Genomic DNA, 18,125 nt, shown 5'->3' with positions numbered 1-18,125 from the left:
ATCAATGTGAGCAGTGAAGTCAGATTTCTGTTGGTTTTCCTATTCTGGCTTCCAGGAAATAATGCTGTATTTTCCATTTCTGAGTATGGCTTTCCATAAATTAGCCTTTCACCAGAAGCTGAATAGCCCAGTTTTAATTCCCAGGTGACTCTCCCTTAAACAAGTTATCTGGAGAATGAGGGAAATAGCCAGCATTTTTTAAAAAACCATCGCATAAATAGTACTCACCTGGGGTGAGTGTGCGAGCACTTTTTTCTCAGAATGCCATGAAAATGCCAAATTCTCCACTGCAGGAAGTATGCAGGCAGGCAGATGAATGGGAGAGGCACATTGTCCTTTGGGGTGAGCATGTCATCGATGTTTAATTTTGACTTGTAATATTGAAAATCTGATTTGTGGTTTGAGTAATTCAGTGAAATATGCCCATTCATTACACCAGTGAAGTCTTAATTTGCATTCTCTGCATTGAGGCTGCAGTTGTTCCTGGCTTTTTTGGTAAAATTGGGGTCTAGGTCTCCGGGTGCCTTTCTGTCTTATAATCCTAAGAGGAGGGCCATTTCTGAGAAAGACAGCATATCTACTCCTTTGGGAACCACCATTGTCTTCAATCCCCTTCTGCTTTCTTTCTTTGGCAGCTAAAGCTGTGGATGGATATGTGAAACCACAAATCAAGCAGGTGGTCCCAGAGTAAGTACCCACTTCATATTCACATTTGGATTCTTATCTCCATTTATCATCCTCTGTGCCACATACACCCAAACATATTCCATAAATACCCTTCCCAGTCCTTTCCCAGGAGGCCTTGCTGAGCCTGGTTGTTGGGTGGAATCTTGGTTTTGTCCTAACGTACTAAGGGCACCGAACCACCGCTCCTTTTCTCAGAACATATGGTATACCTCCCCTCCCTATCTATCCCAAAGATATTCTCTCATACAGAAGCCCCAGGATTACCCCAGACTCAACTAGAAGTACATAAAAACCTGAGCCCCCTAAAGCAAGAGGCAGCGGAGAGGGGGCAGAGTTGCGTTTTCTTGAGTAATGCTGACCTAGCATAGGCAATCCTGGGGCCAAGCTATAGGCCAAGTTTAGCAAAAGCAAGCATATTTTGCCCAAGGCTCAAGTCCTAGAAACCCAGAACAGGATTCTTAGAGGTGTAGAACCAGAGTCAGGGGCCACTAGGCCATCTTTCTCCATCTAGCCCCATTTCTGTGTCATCCTTCAGGCTGGATGGGGTCTCAGGTTGTTTTTGCTTCTTCCTCCAGGTTTGTCAGTGCATCTGCAGATTCTTCAGGGAGCAGCGCCACATACATGGATCAGGCCCCGTCCCCAGCCGTGTGCTCCCAGTCTCATTATAACATGTATCCACAGAAGTAGGTTGTATTCTCTTAGGGGCCCAAGGAGGCGGTGACCAATGTTGCACTGTCAGGGTCCCCTAGTGGGCTGGGGTTTATTGGTTTAAATGGGGATTAGTGAGCTAAAGAGCTCAGACCTATCCCAGTCTATCCAGATGGAAAATGCCAGTGGTCATTCTAGGTATAGGAGTGGGCTGTTAGTTGCTCCACGTTGTCCATCACCAGTTGTCCTTCAAACCAATTGTTCTGTGGCCTGGGAGGTGGTTTAATTTGGGTCACTGGATACAGCTTTATTAAATTAGTGGCTCTCCATGTGAGCTAATGCCGGGGTAAAAAATCAGCTCAGAGCAGAGGTGTGAGGACAGTGCCATCAGGCTACCATGTCTAGAGACCTGGGATTAACTGGGGGATGGGATTTCTTTTTAGAGTCTGATGATTTCTCTCTTCCTTTATCAGCCCTGACTCTGTCCTTGACCCAGATGGGGATTTTGATCTGGATGACACTATGGATGTAGCAAGACATGTTGAAGAACTTTTACGCCGACCAATAGATAGTCAGTGGATTCCTCATGCCCAGTCGTGACCCCTGATCCCTCTACCCTATAGCTCTTCATCCCCCGCCAGAGGATCGCTCTTGTGGATGTTAAATTCCATGAATTGCTTCTCTTTGGAAATAATATTCATAATGTGAAGTGTTAATACTAGTTGTGACTTTAGTATTTCTGTGCATGGTGATGCCAGTGGGGTGGGTGTGAGTGTGTGTGAGTGTATGTCTGTGTATTCAAGTAAGTTGCTGTTTCCCCCTCCCTCCTTTCTGTCCAGGATTTGGCTGCATTATCAGGACCTTAGGGACTGTGGCCAATTTCTCTTTACTAAAAGCCAGTTCCTGGGAATGGCTGAACTTTGGCTTTGGGAGCATGGGGATGGGAAGAGTGGAAGGGAGGTTGCACCTCCTAATCAATGACTCATGTTGCTGTTTCAGCCAAATATTATAGTCAAAAATTTAACAATTGTTGCCTTTAACTATCCTCTGAAATTTCAATCACTGCCTTTTAACTGAAAAAGCCAGGTTTTCTTTCATTCTTTTTTTCTAGGTAGGGTTGGGAAATTATGACAGTTTGAAAAGATAGATAGAGTGGGGGAAAGAGTTATGGGTTTTCTGTTTGGGTGTTGATCTTTTTAAAATGCCACTGAGCACATACAAGTTCACCTTTTTTGTGTAGATTTGCTCCTTTGAGGGAGTGAGAACACATGCATGCATGAATGTTTGGGGATGTGTATGTTTGAAATGGGTATAAGAAAGACTAGCCATGTATGTACATGCTTGTAGAACTAATATCCTGTGCATTTGGGCTACAGTGGAATACTAGATATTAATTTCCCAGGGTTAAAAACCAATAATTTGTTACCTGGGGTAACCCAAAATTTGGATCTGATCATTCAAAGACTTTTCCTTCCCTGCTCATTCTCTGGACTGTTGGATACTAAGGCATGAGGGTTTGGATTTTTTAAAGGATCACTTAAAGGGTTATGGATTTTATAAATGTTAGGTGCCCTTTTGTTTTTTTTTCTAAAATGTATGTTCTTCATTTCCCGCCTGCCTCTCCCCACTCACAGATGTCAGCAGAATTGTTTTTTTTTTATCTCCAAGTCCTATGCCAGTCCTATGCCCATTGTCATTTGCATTTCCTTCCAGTGTTTACACCAATGTCTTGAAGATTTGATGGCACAAATGTCGTCTGAACCAAAGGCTAGCTTATTGAGTTTGAAGTCCATGCACCACCTAATGTGTGGTTGTGGGCAGTGATAGAGGTTTGTGGGGGTTTGGTTTATTTGTAATGTTTTTGGTTTTATTTTGGTAAACAGGAGAAAAGGGAAAAAATGAAATTAAGCCTAGCATAGTTTTGACCCATGGCAATTTCTTCAGTAGCTTCTTACTACTGAGGAGATGTGGGCTATGGCTGGGATGTGTAGCTGGACATAGTTTGGGGAGTGAGCAGATACAGCCTATGGGTGAGGCCTATGAGGTTCTTCCCCCAACCCCCTCTCTCCAAGAGAAGGGCACATGGCCATACGCAGGAGAGTTATGTCACTAAAAACCTTATTTTTATACTTGCTAGTAAATAAACAGATATTTTTTTAACAAAAAAGTTATGAATTTATCAAGTATCTTGATGTTGATGGAGAAATATTCCTCTTTAGTAAAGTATTTATTGGAAGGTAACTTTTTAAAAGCCACTGTGTGTTAGCCTTGGCTCAGTTTTATATGTTGATTATTTTTTAACCTGGGCATCCACACCCTGGCATTGCCAGGCAGTAGGAGCATCTCTTTGTCCCTCCTGGGGAGAAGACTGAACTCTCCAGGAACACCAGCATTGGCTGTGGGATACTGTTCACCCCAGTATGTGGGCTTAATTAGGATTCCAGTCCTGAAGATGGAGGAGGAGGGAAGAGGGGAAAGTTTGTGTTTCCTAGGTACCCAGGCCTTTTATAACGAATCTGAGAAATGACTCTCCAGTTTTCTCACTTCCTGATTACTCCTTCTGAACAGGCTTGGGAGTCTCAGGTTCCCCAGTGAGACTTGGTCCTTCCTGGAGTGACATGGCATGAGAATTCAATTCATGTTCTGGCAGCCTGTGCCCACCAGGGGGCAGCACGAAAATAGGATCATATCTGAGGTGGACAGGGAAAGAGCTGAATGAGGGAAAACCATAGAAATGTGTCTCTCTTTCCTGGGCTCAAGATGGTTCTAGGAAGCCAGTGATTCTCTTAACTCTCACTCCCGCAACTGCAATTCTCCAGGGACACCAGGCTTTCCAGATGGCATGAGACCTGGCATTGCTTAGCTGCCCTCACTCTTTCAGAAGCTGCTCCTGCGAGACGTTTTAGACTGAAATATATATTGTTTTCTTTCTCCCCTTCCCCCTTTGCAAAATACAGAGCCAAACTTTTGTTCATGCTGATAATTGATGAAAGTCAAGGTTTGACCATTTCCCCTCTCCCCCTTACCCCCCTCACAAAACAACAGAAATTTGTTTCAGCGGTGTGTGGTATACACAGGGTTTTCTGAGGGTGGGAATACCCAAAAAGTGAGTATAATTTAAATAAGAGAATACTTTTGATAATTTTTCTTTTTAAAACTTTGTGAAATTATTTCAGATACGTATTTTAGTGTTGAAGCAGATTCATATATATATATATAGCCAGCCACCAATAAAGTATTGTGTACAATTTTGGGCAGTCACAAAATTGTGTATTTTATGTTACAATAAAGGCCTCCTGAAGAGACAGTATCTTTTTCATTTGATTTTTTTCCCCACATATATATCCAAAGTTTTCGGGTGGGGGTGGTGAGGGCAGCAGCACAGGTGAGACTATGGCCCTGGGCTGTTTAAAATGAGACAAAGTCAAAACGTGTCTGAACTGCTGGAAAGGGGGATTTGATCAGCTCAGAGGGGAGAATGGATTCTTGAATGGTTGTCTGGATCCACCCCTTCCTTAGGGATAAAACCATATTCAAACCATCTGGCATCCAATTTTTAAGTTTTGAAGAATATTCCAACCTCCTTTAATGCTTAATTCCAACATATCGGTCCTTCCCATTCAGAACATTATTTATATTCAGTTCAGTTCTACAAATGTGTACCTATTAACTGCATAAGAACCCACAGTTTCAAAGGTCCCCGAATTTATCAGGCCTAAAAGAGGCCTGATAATGAGCATTCCAAATTTATCTAGGCCTCTCCTGCTATGATGAATGGGAAGTCAATCCATCACCCAGGCTTTCACTGTTAACAACCTTACACTGACAATCCCAAGCTTTTATATATGACATAAATCCTCACTATGGCTACTTTAGCAAGTCTTCCTTGCTTCCATCTTTACCAAAAGGCTAAGGAATTACTTGCTCTCATCAATTTGTATCCCTGTCTCAGTTTTATGTATTACGGGTGTTAGCGCATAACCACAGTACAATGAATGAGCTACACATTAGGGGAATCACCTTCCTGATCATTGTTTTTCTCCTACGAGAAAAAAATATGACCTATTTTTCTCTGATACTTTCTCTCTCATTAGATTTAAAGGTCATTTCCACAGCTGCCTAGAGCTTACCTCCCTGGAATTAGAGAATCTTCCAAACTTTACACAAGGGCCTAGGTTCAAAACCTAACCACTACTAACTACCCATGTGACCTTAAATACTTTCCTTCTCTGGGATTCAAGTTTACTTTGTAAAATGAGGATCATGGAGTTTCAGAGTAGAAGGGACTCCACGCTACAACACATCCCATAAGGGGTCATCCAGCCTTTCCTTGAACTCACTATTTCCCAATGTAGCTCTTTCCAATTTTGGATAGTTCTAATTGTTAGGAAGTTTTTTCCTGGTGACAGGACTAAATTTATTTCCTTTTAACTTCCACTTGGAGCTCTCAGTTATGCCCCCTGGGGCCGAAGGGAACAATTCTAATCCTTCACCCACAGGACAGCATTTTGAATGTTTTAAGATTGCTGTACTCCCTACCCTGGTCCCCTTCCCACTTGACTCTCTTCCAAGCTAAACAATCTCAGTTCTTTCAACAGATCTTCACAAGCCTTCACTTAGCCTCCATAATGGTAGTGACCGTCATCTTTGTGTACTCTTCAGTTTATCAATATCCTTCCTAAAATGGAGCACCCCAAACTGAACATAGTATTCTGGATAAAGTCGGACCTAGGCAGCACCCCCAACCCATCACGTCTTTATTCCTGGAACCAGTGCTTTTTGGTGCAGTCCAAGATTACATTAGCCTTTTCTGACTGCCGTTGCGGTGTTAACTTATTTGAGCTTTCAATTTCCTAAAATCCCCAAATATTTTTCAAAATGTTGCCTAATCATTTTTCCCACTTTTGTACTTATGAAGTTGATTTCTTAAACCCAAAGATAAGACATTTTTCCCTATTAAATTTAATCTTGGTTTCAGTACAAAATTCAGCCTTTCTAGTACTTTTTTGAGCCTGGCAGTCATCTAGTATGTAACCCATTCCTTTCCATCTGCAGGTTTGATAAGCTGATAAAAAGCTAGATATCTTGGGCCACTTTACTGGAGACCCTCTTATTTTACATAAGAATAGAATGAGTTACTTTCTCAACTGCTTTGTTAAATCTAGGTAAGTTTTCTCAAGTCAACTAGGTAGCTGTCTCCAAAAAAAAAATTGAGATTTGCCTGGCCTGGTTAGTTTCTTTTTCTTTTAATTTTTTATTTTCTGGTCTCTATCCCATCTCCTCTTCCCACCCCCATTGAGAAGCAAAACCTATTACAAATTATACTCAAGTTGACTGTGCAAAAAAAAAAAAAAGTCAATTGTGATTGGTCATTGTGTTGATCAAAATTTCTAAGCCTCAAAGTTGTTTGTTTTCACAATGTTGTTATATAAGTTGTCCTCCAACTTCTACTCATTTCATTTTGCATCAGTTCATACAAGTCTTCCAAGGATTCTCTGAAATTATCCCCTTCATCTTTTTTCTTATAGCTCAGTAGTATTACATCATATTTGTATCATATCACATTTCTCAATTCCTCAATTAAGTCCTCAGTTTCCAGTTCTTTGGCATGATGGCTGTCCTTCCCCTCCACCTTTATTTCTTTTTAACATTCATTTTTTAAAATTTCAAGTTCCAAATTCTCTTCTTCCAGCCCCGCTACCACCCATTAAGAAGACAAACAAAATTATATCAATTATACTTGTGAAATCATGCAAAACATTTTCATATTAGTCATGATGAAAACAAAAGCAAGAAAAAGAAAGTGGAAAAAAATGATGCTTCAATCTGCACTCAGAATTTACTAGTTCTCTCTGTAGAGGTGGATAGACTCTCATCATGAGTCCTTTGGAATTGTCACAGATCACTGAATTGACTGGGGTAGCTAAGTCTTGATCATCGTTACAATGTAGCTGTTATTGTGTACAGTATTCTCCCATTTCTGCTTTCTTCACTTTGCATCAGTTCATATAAGTCCTCCCAGATTTTTCTGAAACCATCATATTCCTCATTTCTTTTTGCACAACAGTTTTCTATGATGGCCTATCTTTTTTTGTACTTAGTAGTTTTTTCCAATTATATGTAAAGATAGTTTTCAACATTCATTTTTGTAAGATTTTGAGTTCCATATTTTTCTCCCACCCTTCTTTCCCTCTCCTCTCCTCAAGAGAGTAAGCAGTCTGATATAGTTATACATGTACAATCATGTTAAATATATGTCCACATTAGTCATGTTGTGAAAGGAGAATCAGAACAAGATTGAGGGAAAACTCCTTGGATGTGGATGGCATTTTTCATCATGAGTCTTTTGGAATTGTCTTGGATCACTGTATTGCTGAGGAGAGTTAAGTCTATCAAAATTGGTCATCATGCTGTTACTGTGTACAATGTTCTCCTGCCTCTGCTCACCTCACTCAGCATCAGCTTATTCAAGTCTTTCCAGGTTTTTCCAAAGTCTGCCTGCTCATCATTTCTCATAGTACAATAGAATTCCACTATATTCATATATCACAACTTGTTAAGTCATTCCTCAACTGATGGGCAGCTCTTCAATTTCCAATTTTTTGCTACCACAAAAAGAGTTGCTATAAATATTTTTATGTATTTGGGTCATTTTCCCTTTTTTATGATGCCTTTGCGATACAGACGTAGTAGTGCTATTGCTGGATCAAAGGGTACGCGTGATTTTATAGCCCATTGGCTGTAGTTCCAAATGGTTCTTGAAGGTGGTTGGATCAATTCGCAACTCCACCAACAATGCATTAGTGTTCAATTTTCCCACATGTGATGGCCTGTTCTTGATGGAGCCATGATGGCATGCTAGTTATTTGTGATGTTTTCTAGATATTAAACAACCTTTAATAATAAGGTTTTCCCAAGAATCAAACTCTAGCCTATAGTTTGAAGATTCCATTATCACCTCTATTTTTGAAAATCAGTATATTTACTCTCTCCAGGGCTGCCATACCTCTCTGGTTCTCCAGGATCTAATGATCACTAACAGTGGGGCAGCTAGGTGGCACAGTGGATAGTGTGCCAGGTCTGGAGTCAAGAAGACCTGGGTTCAAATCTCAGACACTTATTAGCTACGTGACCCTGAGTTGGACATGACTGAAGTGACTGAGCAACAACAGTATTTCAAAAAATCACGTCAATTCCTTCAGTGCCTGAGAATGCGGTTCATAGGGGTATTGGGCTAGGATCCCATTAATGAATCTCTAGAGCAGGGGTGAGGAACATGTGATCTTCTAGGTCCTCAAGTGCAGCCCTTTGACTGAATCCAAGCTTTAGAAAATAAACCCCCTTAATGAAAGGATTTGTTCTGTAAAACTTGGACTCAGTCAAATGACCATATCCAAGGGCCTAGAAGGCCACACGTGGCCTGTAGGCTGTAGGTTCCCCATCCCCACTCTTGCCCTTTCCCCAAGTCTGTGTCCTTATGTAGCCCAGTCTCATGCACTCCCTATACCCTCTAGTCTTTTACTCTGGAACTGCCCAGCTCTGAAGTGGTGAGCCTGACTAGGAATGCTGACCTAAGAAACAGGTGCTCATTTACATGCTGCTCACAGACAGTGAAAATGCACACAGAAGCCCTCTCCCCACTCCCGGCTCCCCCGCCTCTTGCCTTTGTTTTCTGTGTCCTGCTCTGGTTTCTGCCTCTTCCCTTCCCCATAAAGCCCCAGTCCAGTGCTAGAGCTAGTAACCTTTTACATAGTCTGTCCCTTTAAGACACCCCTTCCACCTCCCCCCTCCCCCCCAAGACAAATGCACACCCCGAGCTGGCTGCCTTCCGGCTGACCAGATTTCCCTAGCTGGGCCCTGCCCTTTAAAACTTCAGCTCTTTCTGGTCCGGAAGAAGAATATTGTTTCCGGAAGAAACCCGGAAGGATCTTCAGACACTGGGGTTTAGGGAGGAGGTGAGGCATGCCCTGGAATCCAAAAGGGAGTGGGAGCAGAGGGCAAAAGTAAAGGGGGTGGTGGTGAAAGTAGGGGGATTGGAGCTGTGGGGGGTCCTGGAAGTACTTCGGATCCCCACGGGGAGGTAGGTGGGGAGAACGAAATAAGATGGCCAAATAACTGTTCCAGCAGCCTTCAAGAATGCTCCCCTTTCTCCTCCCCCTTCTTCTCCATCTTTTCCTGGAGCCTGGCTCCTTCCCTGTGCCCCCTTTGCCTCAGTTGTCCCATAGGTGCCACTGGCCAGGGAGGAGCAGCTATGGTTACGCTATCCCTCTCCTAGGGGATCCCATCAAGATGCTGCTGCCGCTGCTGTTGCTGCTGCTACTGCTGCTGCCATTAATGTTGCTCTGGTGGCAGAAGAGCCAAAGAACGGGGAAGGCTTGGGGCCGTGCACTCCAACACAGTATGGCCTTAAGAGCCTTGGGCTGGGCAGCAGCCTGGAAGCAGTGGCGATTGGAGAAGAGTACAAGACATGTCCATCAAAGTCAGGAGCAGGTGTTGCATTGGTGTCTTCAGGGACCCCGCACTGCCAGCAGCCCGATAAGGGAAATGCCAGGTGGGTTTCTCCAAAGGACTATGGAAATAGTTCCCAGGTTCAGTCACTGTAAAACAGAGGAATGGTAATCATGACATTTACATAGAGCTTTAAGATTTGTAAAACATTTTACACGTTATCTCATTTGATCAACCCTGGGAGGTAGGTGCCATTATTATCCCCATTTTACAGATGGAGAAACTGAGGCAAAAAGCAGTTAAGCCACTTGCCCAGGGTCACACAGCTAGACCTGTGGCAGGAATCAGACTCAGGTCTTCCTGACTCCCAAGTCCAGCACTCTCTCCATTGTACCCTCTAGCTACCTACCACCATAGCAGGTAATATAGTGGAGAGAAGGCTGGATTTGAATTTCAAGGACCTAGGTTAAAAACCTGATTCTGCTGCTTGCAGCCTGTGTATGTGGGCAAATCACTTAATCTTTTGGATCTTTGTTTCTCACCTGAAGAACAAGAGGTTTGGTCTAAGGTCCTTTCCATCTCTAAATTTATGATCCTATGAATATAGAGTGCTAGACAGAGAAACCACACAAGAAAACCTCTGGGTCCAGAAATCCTGCCAGTGTTGTCTTGGAATGAGAGAGACTCCCACAAAGAAGCCTTTTGCCCAACTGATTAGCTCCATGGAGGGACACCAGGCTGACAGAGACCCAAAGTAGACATTCTCCTGGTCCCAAACCTTGGTTTCCTTTCAAGCTAGCCCCTTTTTCTCTTTGATATTCCTGGGAAAAGGCACCCCCTCCCACCTTCCAATACAAAGGGTCTCTCTTGTCTCCTCACCCTCACAAGAGAAGATTCTAACCAGAGTATTTCCATGGGGGGGGGGGGGTATCTCTGATGGTCACAGACTTGAACAGTTTCCGGAATCAGTTCCCTCTGATTTGGCCTCGCCTGGACCCCCACAGCAAGAGAGGGGAGACAGATGAGGGTCTGGCAATGCTGCAGCCTCCCCCATCTAACTCAGCCCCCTGGGATTCTTCTTCACAGGTAGCTAGGGAAAGTGACAGAGCTGCCTCCAGGGTGGGAGAGAGGAAGGGTAGAGGGACCTCCTTCCCCATCAGAGCTCCAGGCCTTGAAGTTCACACCTCATGAGTGATGGGAAAGTTACCCCTGGATATTTTTGGCACTGAGATTGGCAGGGGAAGATTTGGTTCAGACTTGGGATTGGGGTGGGAGAGGTCAATGCTTCCCCATCCATACTTATCTCTTTTTCCAGGTCACACTGCTGAGTTTCAATTTCCTGAAACAGTTGTATCCAGGGGCACTAATCCCAGGAGGCACTGCCCGGTTGACCCTCACTTCCCCCTGGCCTTGCTCCCTCCCCTGGCCTCTGAGGCCCCTGGCCTGGACTTGTCCCTCTGGGACAGGAACAGGGGAACCTCAGACACTGATTCTGGCAGCTCTTGCAACCAGGGAGTTGCAGGTGCTAGAAGCTGGAACAGCAACTGAATTGCTAGATGTCTTCTCCTGCCTTGGGACTGACTGGGCAGGGCTGGTGGAGGCGGTGGCTGCTGGCCTGCCTGGCTACTTGCCCCCTGCCCCAATCCGGGCAGCAGAGCTGAAAACTGAACTGGAACAGGGACCCCACGGATTGGCTCGAAGGCTCTGGCCCCAGCTGCAGGTGGTGGTGACGAAGGATGCAGGGGGGCAAGATGTGGCCAAAGCAGCCTTGGGGAATACCTGGTGCCAAGGGTTGCCTTTCTTCTCACCCGCTTATGTAGCCGCTGGAGGTCAGGGGGTCAGAGAGTTCTTCAGTGGGCCTAGGGTAGAGATCAATGGTCAACAATGGGCAACAGACAGTGAATCAGAACTGGGAGTCCTGGTTTAGTAAGGTTGGGGCAGTTAAGATCTGGTGATGGAGGAAAAAGTTTGATCCTGGCAGGAGGAACAAGCAAAAATCCAAAAGCTGGAATGGGGAAGGTCAGAGGTGTCACCAGCAGGGCAGGGCAAAAGTTCATAAGGTAATGGATTGGGCCCTATCCTTCCCCTATAGGTGGGCAGAAGGGGAGAGAGTATCCCAGAACACCTCTCCTTGAGGCGCTGCTCCGGCTCCCACTTTTCCTACAGCCCCCATTTCTATAGAGCCAGTTTGGGGAAGCTAAGGAAAGAATCTGCTTGTTCAGAGGCTCCAGGTTCACAGTGTTCTCTGCCCCACCCTTCTCCTTCCTATTCTCAGGTGTAATTGGAATGAACCCATGCCTAAAGCAGCTAAAGCCAGGATACATTTTACTCCCAGGACCTCCCTTTGTGGAACTGCTCCCAGTCCAGAAGAAGAGCCAAGAGGAGGCCCCCTCCACCCTTCTACTAGGGGAGGCCCTTCAAGGGGAAGAATATGAGCTGGTGCTGACCAATGATGCTAGCCTCACCAGGTAACGTCCCCACCTCCACCCGACCTCTGCCTCACCTCTGCCCCTCCAGGTGTTTCACTGGTTAAGATGAAAGTGGGAGGAAGATTAAGCTAAGGGACTCTAGGTAAAGCAGGGGGGTAAGAAAGGCCAGGGACTGAACCGATTGCTCCTTGTCCCCCCTACTTATTTATCCCTTTCTTATTACCACTTACTCTCTTCAATTTGTCATGCATAGGTGCCCCCTGGGGGATGTGGTCCAAGTTGTTGACTTCTACAATCAGTGTCCTATAGTCAGATTTGTCCGAAGGTGAGTGGTATACCAACAGAAATGCCAAGAGGGTTTTTCCAGGGGATTAGGGAGGAGACTCAGGCTGAGATATCCCAGGTCCCAAAGATAAACTCTTGGGCCCAAAGGTTCCCCTGCTGAGAGGCCTGGGAGAGATCCTGCAGGGCCCTCCCAACTGAGAGACTCCAGAGAACAGTTTATCCTCCTCATCCCAAACCTCGGGTTCCTTCTAAACCAACCCCATAAATCTTCTCCCTGAAACTGCTGGGAGGCTCTAAGGTTCTTGCCGCCTTGCTAGCCCCTCCCTGAGGGTTAGGGGAGAGAGCATTCTTGAATGTCCCTTTCCTTGGGAGACTGATCCCTCCCCACACTCCTTCTACCCTAGGCTGAGTCAGTCCCTCAATGTCCGAGGTGAGGGCATCTCTGAAGATGTGTTCTCTGGGGCATTGCTATGTGCTGTGGGGCTCTGGCCAGGGGCCAAGTTGCTGGATTACTGCTGTGCAGAGAGTGGCATTCTGGGTAAGACATTTTCCTACCTCCATCTCCTAGGGTCATGCTATCCCATCCCCACTCTGCCCTCACTTCCCACTGCCCACAGTCTCTCCAAGGCTGAGACGTCCCAGGCAGATGGCAGCTCCTTGTCTCTTGATAGAAATCCTCTCCAGAGTCTAATCTTCATTCCTTCTGGAGTGTTATTTCCCTTCTTTTTTCCTTCTCTTATGAAATAGCAATTTTCTGTTCTCTATTCACAAGCCCAAATGTGCCCCCACCCTCCCCCAAAAAACCTGTCACTTTTCTCCACATACCCCAAGATGGGAACTAAGGGGAGGTAAGAACCTTCCCAGGCATCCCTCAAGTAAAGAGTGGAAACTTCCCACAGGCTCCTTTTCCGATAGCTCTGCTCCTCATTATGAAGTGTTTGTAGAACTGAGAGGGGTAAGGGGCTTGTCTGAGGACCATCGACATAAGGTAAGGGAGTAAGGAAAAAGGGGTCATGGTTTCCCTCACCCTGGGGCCTTGGATTCACCTGAGAATGGGGAGAGGGGAGGAGAGAACTAATTCAGGGTTAAAAACAAAGGAAACTGAGGAAAGAGAGATGAAAGACCCTAAAGTTCTTTCTAGCTGTGACAAGCCCCATGATCTGTGCCCTCCCCCATAACCTCCCCTCCTCATCCTATACCCTGTAAACATACACTTTGGCCTAAGCCTTATCTGTGCTCCTTTCTATTCCCAGCTGGATCACTGCCTCCAGGAAGCTTCCCCCACCTACAAGTCTCTCCGTTTCCGAGGCAGTATTGGACCCGCCCAAGTCCACCTGGTGGGCCAAGGGGGCTTTGGGGAACTTCGTGCTCTCCTTTCCTCCTCACCCTCATTGATGCCCTTTTCCTCCTTTCCCCCAGAGATGCCCCGAATCCTGAGACATAGAAACTTGATCGAGTTTCTGCTAAGGAAGGTGGTGTCTTGAGTGTCTTCAGGTCCCCGCCTCCATCTTTCTCTCTCATATGTCTCTGTGGAAACCCATAGTCCAGGGGACTCTCTGAGTCTAGGAGTCACTCTAGTATTTCTGTGCTCTCTCAGAGTGGGAAAAAAATCTTACTTGGGAACCATTATGACCAGTTTTCCTGCCCTCTCTCCAGGTTGAATGATGCTAATTTTAACTTCTGGGCAGTGACGGACTGATAGTGGGGGGAGGTAGAGTTACTGGAGGTGAGTGTACCTGAATAGAATGGGTATAGCAAATATCTTGTTGTCCCTTCTGTCCCCATGCACAAACACTGATTTGATTTTTAAACATAAGGATTAGGATAGAGATAGACATCAGGCCTGTGATTTCATTAATATAGGGGATCTTCTAGATAAGAAAGCCCTACCAATGCAGGTCAGAATCAGAAGCATTCTCTGCCAGGGTCACCCAGCCATTATATACCCGAATCTGGACTTGAACCCAGATTTTCCTGACTTCAAAGCTAATACTCTGTCTACTGTGCCACAGTGTCTATTTATCCATCTCTAAGAGATAGGATGTAAAATCAGAAATTAGGAAGGATGACTGGTGAGTCAGTCTCCCTTCTCATAGCAAGTTAGGAGCCTCTAAGCTAGAAAGGGACCACTCTGTCCTCTTCTCCCTTCAACCACTATAATTTGGCAGCAGCTCCATCCTACTTACCATGTTCTCATTTCCCAAGAGATTGTACTGATACTGTCCAGGGAAGGGGGATCTTGTAGGGGGAAATGCTGTCAGAGATGGTAGATACTGAGGCCTGTTGTAAGCACATAGATTTCTGGAATGTTAGAACTGGAAGGAAGTCTTGGAAATCATCTAAACTGATGCCCTTGTTTTAGAGAAGAGGAAACTGAGGCCCAAGGAGTTAAGTGGTTTGCCAAAGGTCACACAGCTAGTTTGTGAACAAGCCAGGAGTCAAACTCTGTTCTCCACTATTCTTTATTTCCATTTCACTCCAATGTTACTCCTTCTGCCTAGGTGTTAAGGTAGAAATGGCAAAGGGGAAGGGGTGGGCAGTGGGGTCAATAATACTGAAAAACCATAGGAAACCTGACCAGTCCCCAAGCCTAGCACAGGAAAAAGTTGGCTTATGCCTCCTGAGAAACCTGTTAGCAATTCAGGTCACAATAAACTTACCTAGACCTATATGTATGATGGCTCTATGTCTCAGGGGTGGGGTAGAAGGGGAAAAGAGGGATATTTCTGAAACTAGGTGAAAAGTAGACTAAAAAAAGGGAAGATGGGGATAGATAAAAGCATTTTTTCTGAGAACACTTTGGAACCTTGGAGAGACAAAGAGATGAAAATAAAGAGTTGCTAACAATTCATCCTCTTCCCTCACTACATATGGTTTATGCATCATGTCCAGGACAAGATGCAGTATCTGTCCCCCTCCATTTTTTCCCCAACCTCTAATTAGTCTAACGAACCTCACTTCCTCTCAGTCTCAGTTTCATTGTCCCCAGCCAGAGCTAGAGTTGCTTTTGTGTTCTTGGATTCCTGGGTCTTCAGTTGCCTTATTAATGCCCAGCGACTGGTGTCATCTCCAGGGAGCTCTCCGTCTCCCCTAGGGGAAGGCCAGGGGCCACATCACTCCTACGCCATCTCCAAAGCCCTCACCTCATTCATTCTTCCAGCCCCGCTCCATGATGGTATTCTTAGTTCTGGCTTTGTCTGATCCAGGGGATGTGCGTAGATGCCCATCCCTCCCCCCTACAAGCCAAGATCACTATAAGCCTCAGGGTGAGAACTGCCCAGCCACTGCTGCCCAGCATCTCCTTGGCTGTCTGACATGCTCTTGGCTGTCCCTTACTCCAGAGCTCCTGGCGCTATGGATCCAACCACTTCAAAGGTAAAGGCCTCAGGGATTTGAAGAAAGGGAATAGGAGGTATAGTAGGGGAAGTGGCCTTTCAGGCTGCAAACATTTTTTATCAGCTCTCTTGGAGTGGGAGAGCCTCATCTGATCTTATGGAGGGGTTAGGAGTCCCCAGTTCATATCCATGGTTCAGTTTCTGGTTGTAAGACATGAGTCAGTCAGCTGGAAAGTGAGGAGTGGGTGAGTCCATAATCCTAGGTCTCTGAGCACCTCTGGTCCCACAGGAGAAGCAGTAGTAATGAAAAGGACTCATCCTTGGCATCCTGACTTTTCTCTGATTTCTTTATGAACTTAAAGTTGTGTATGCCAGTATTCTTTGGCGGGGGTGGGGAGGAGACAGATAAGATAGGGAGCAAACAGAATAAGGTGTAGAAGTCTCTGCCTCTTAGGAAAGACCAGTAGATTTGTTCGAGATGGACACTGAGGAGGATAGCAGATGGGAGTCTTGGCATATATATACATCTATTCATAGGAATAGTGGAGTCCCCTAAACCCCATTCCTAAGGACAGGCCCAATTTATTTCCTTCCTCTCCCACCCCTTTGCCTTTCCTTTTTTAGCTAGAGTGGAGGTGTTAAGACCTCTCAAGGGTGGAAGGAAGTTTGGTTCATGTCCTTGGTCCTCTGTGGCACCACAGAAAGCCAGGCTTAAGTGATTCCATCTTCTACAAACTTTTTTTTAACCAGAATTGGAATTTCTGGGTGACCATTTCATAGGGCTGGGAGATTGTGACAGCGGTGGGGGGAGTGGGAATGGAGGGAGGCTCGTCCCCTCCTGCCCAGGGTGCCCACCTCTCCCTCCACCCTCCCCACCCTAGGCTCCTTGGGCCACCGTGACGCTGCTGCTGTTGCTGCTGATGCTGCCGGCACTGTTACCTGCCCGGGCAGCCGCCCAGCCCATGCCCAACTGCTGCCGACAGAAAACTTGCTCCTGTCGTCTCTACGACCTGCTACACGGAGCCGGCAACCACGCGGCCGGCATTCTCACCCTGGGGAAACGGAGGGCGGGCCTATCTGGGCTACAGGGACGACTCCAGAGGCTCCTGCAAGCCAGCGGCAACCACGCCGCAGGCATCCTCACAGTGGGGAGGCGTGCTGGCGCAGGCGGAGAGCCCCTCCCCAATCCCTCCGGGGCCCCAGGCTACAGCAGCTGCTCCCGGGTCCCTGGCACCTTGTCCTGCGTTGGGCGTCTGTGTACCGACAGCCCCGCAGCACAGGACCCCATCCAGAGCTGGCAGGGGTCATGAGCCACAGGGACGACTCTCTACCAATAGCCACTCCCCCAGCAATTGGGCTTTCAAAGCCCTGGGGCACCACCAGACTTCCAAAACTGACAGCTCAGTGATTCAGTTGTTCGGGCAGTGACTGGGGCGGGGTTAGGGGGGTGGGAACTCTTCTTAATTTTCATGTATTTGGGATGGCCCCAAAGGAGGGGATGGGAGAGAAAGGTGGGTTTCTCCCCCGCCTCCTCTCAGTCCCAGGTCTGTGCTCCACCCCGGAGATTTGGGGGAATAAAGATGACTCATGCTGAATGTGTCCTTTCTCTTTCACTGCGGTCACGCCTCTCCTCTCCCTAGCAGCAGACCCTTGAGGGGGGAAAGGGTCCGAGACAAGGTCTGTAAATCATAGCCTTCTATGTGCCGTAGTCACCCCAGGCTTGGAGATTTCTCTGCAACATAAACGACTTAGCACAAAAATAAATATGGAGGGTAGGATTTGCTGGCGTTGAGGAGATTGATGGGGCAGCCCTATTGAATAGAAAGTATATCCAGGCTCTGGGTTCAAATGATCACCAGTGTGATTTCCATTTAATCTTCTTAAGTCCCATTTTCCTTATCCCTTAAATGAACTGGATGGTCTCCGAAGGCCCTTCAGTTGTAGATCTATGCTCTTATGAGGATTTTAAAAAAAGTAGTATTTTAAAATGTCCTTTTTATTCTCGAAGTTCTTCCTATTCCACCCCCAGTGACCCTTAGCGCACCTTGGTAACCGCTAATCTAGGCTCTACCCCACACCTTATCCTCACTACTTGCCATTTTGGGTTCTTTAGTCCATGAGTATTAGGAGGAATCGGGGGAAAGACAGGAGCCTGAAGAACCAGCCTCAAGTGATTTAGTGTCGCTTTCCTTGGACCGAATTCTCCTCCAGCCCCAGCCAAAGGCTGAAGAACTGAACACAAACATTTCGCAATCAAAAAAGTATCAAGTGCCCAATCAAGAGTATAGGAAAT

At 46.1% G+C, this 18,125-nt stretch overlaps 3 protein-coding genes across 16 annotated transcripts in view; all 3 read left to right on the top strand.

Annotated features, from left to right (window-relative positions):
• STAT5B (signal transducer and activator of transcription 5B) overlaps window positions 1–3,239 on the top strand; it is a 68,122-nt gene extending 64,883 nt beyond the window's left edge. For all 11 annotated transcript variants that reach the window (XM_072646496.1, XM_072646498.1, XM_072646499.1 and 8 more), the window contains 3 exons: window positions 636–687; window positions 1,263–1,370; window positions 1,809–3,239. In XM_072646496.1, coding sequence (XP_072502597.1) covers window positions 636–687; window positions 1,263–1,370; window positions 1,809–1,935 — 287 coding nt within the window. In that variant the 3' untranslated portion in view covers window positions 1,936–3,239. The remainder of the gene's footprint in view (window positions 1–635; window positions 688–1,262; window positions 1,371–1,808) is intronic.
• Window positions 3,240–9,195: 5,956 nt separating this feature from the next.
• On the top strand, window positions 9,196–15,166 carry GHDC (GH3 domain containing). Of its 4 annotated transcripts, none has more exons than XM_072646517.1 (9): window positions 9,196–9,290; window positions 9,611–9,886; window positions 10,730–10,869; window positions 11,099–11,612; window positions 12,059–12,251; window positions 12,466–12,537; window positions 12,902–13,035; window positions 13,397–13,485; window positions 13,751–15,166. In XM_072646517.1, exons 2-9 carry the CDS (start codon window positions 9,625–9,627, stop codon window positions 13,979–13,981), a joined length of 1,635 nt encoding a protein of 544 aa, XP_072502618.1. In that variant the 5' UTR covers window positions 9,196–9,290; window positions 9,611–9,624; the 3' UTR covers window positions 13,982–15,166. The 4 variants fall into 4 exon arrangements, with proteins under 4 accessions (XP_072502618.1, XP_072502617.1, XP_072502619.1 ...); XM_072646516.1 differs by having other exon boundaries at window positions 9,214–9,290; window positions 9,550–9,886; XM_072646518.1 differs by lacking the exon at window positions 9,196–9,290 and adding an exon at window positions 9,397–9,415 and having other exon boundaries at window positions 13,751–14,253.
• A 530-nt stretch (window positions 15,167–15,696) lies between these two features.
• Window positions 15,697–17,427, top strand: HCRT (hypocretin neuropeptide precursor). The gene is made up of 2 exons (XM_072646519.1): window positions 15,697–15,872; window positions 16,714–17,427. The coding sequence occupies exons 1-2, from the start codon at window positions 15,813–15,815 to the stop codon at window positions 17,140–17,142; spliced, it is 489 nt and encodes a 162-aa protein (XP_072502620.1). The 5' UTR covers window positions 15,697–15,812; the 3' UTR covers window positions 17,143–17,427.
• Window positions 17,428–18,125: the final 698 nt, after the last annotated feature.

The sequence above is a fragment of the Notamacropus eugenii genome, chromosome 2 (assembly GCF_028372415.1).
Source record: "Notamacropus eugenii isolate mMacEug1 chromosome 2, mMacEug1.pri_v2, whole genome shotgun sequence".
NCBI classification, from domain to species: domain Eukaryota; kingdom Metazoa; phylum Chordata; class Mammalia; order Diprotodontia; family Macropodidae; genus Notamacropus; species Notamacropus eugenii.
Note: the sequence above shows the minus strand (reverse complement) of the source record. Positions and strands in the feature narration are given on the sequence as shown.

What these genes read in the sequence shown, in the direction of transcription:
- GHDC (XM_072646515.1), top strand. Translation starts at nt 9,472, where the DNA reads ATGCTCCCCTTTCTCCTCCCCCTTCTTCTCCATCTTTTCCTGGAGCCT. An exon ending in CCCGATAAGGGAAATGCCAG is followed by an intron (nt 9,887 to 10,729) that starts GTGGGTTTCTCC and finishes TGATGGTCACAG; the next exon opens with ACTTGAACAGTTTCCGGAAT. An exon ending in CCTGGGATTCTTCTTCACAG is followed by an intron (nt 10,870 to 11,098) that starts GTAGCTAGGGAA and finishes CTCTTTTTCCAG; the next exon opens with GTCACACTGCTGAGTTTCAA.
- HCRT (XM_072646519.1), top strand. Translation starts at nt 15,813, where the DNA reads ATGCTCTTGGCTGTCCCTTACTCCAGAGCTCCTGGCGCTATGGATCCA. An exon ending in TGGATCCAACCACTTCAAAG is followed by an intron (nt 15,873 to 16,713) that starts GTAAAGGCCTCA and finishes TCCCCACCCTAG; the next exon opens with GCTCCTTGGGCCACCGTGAC.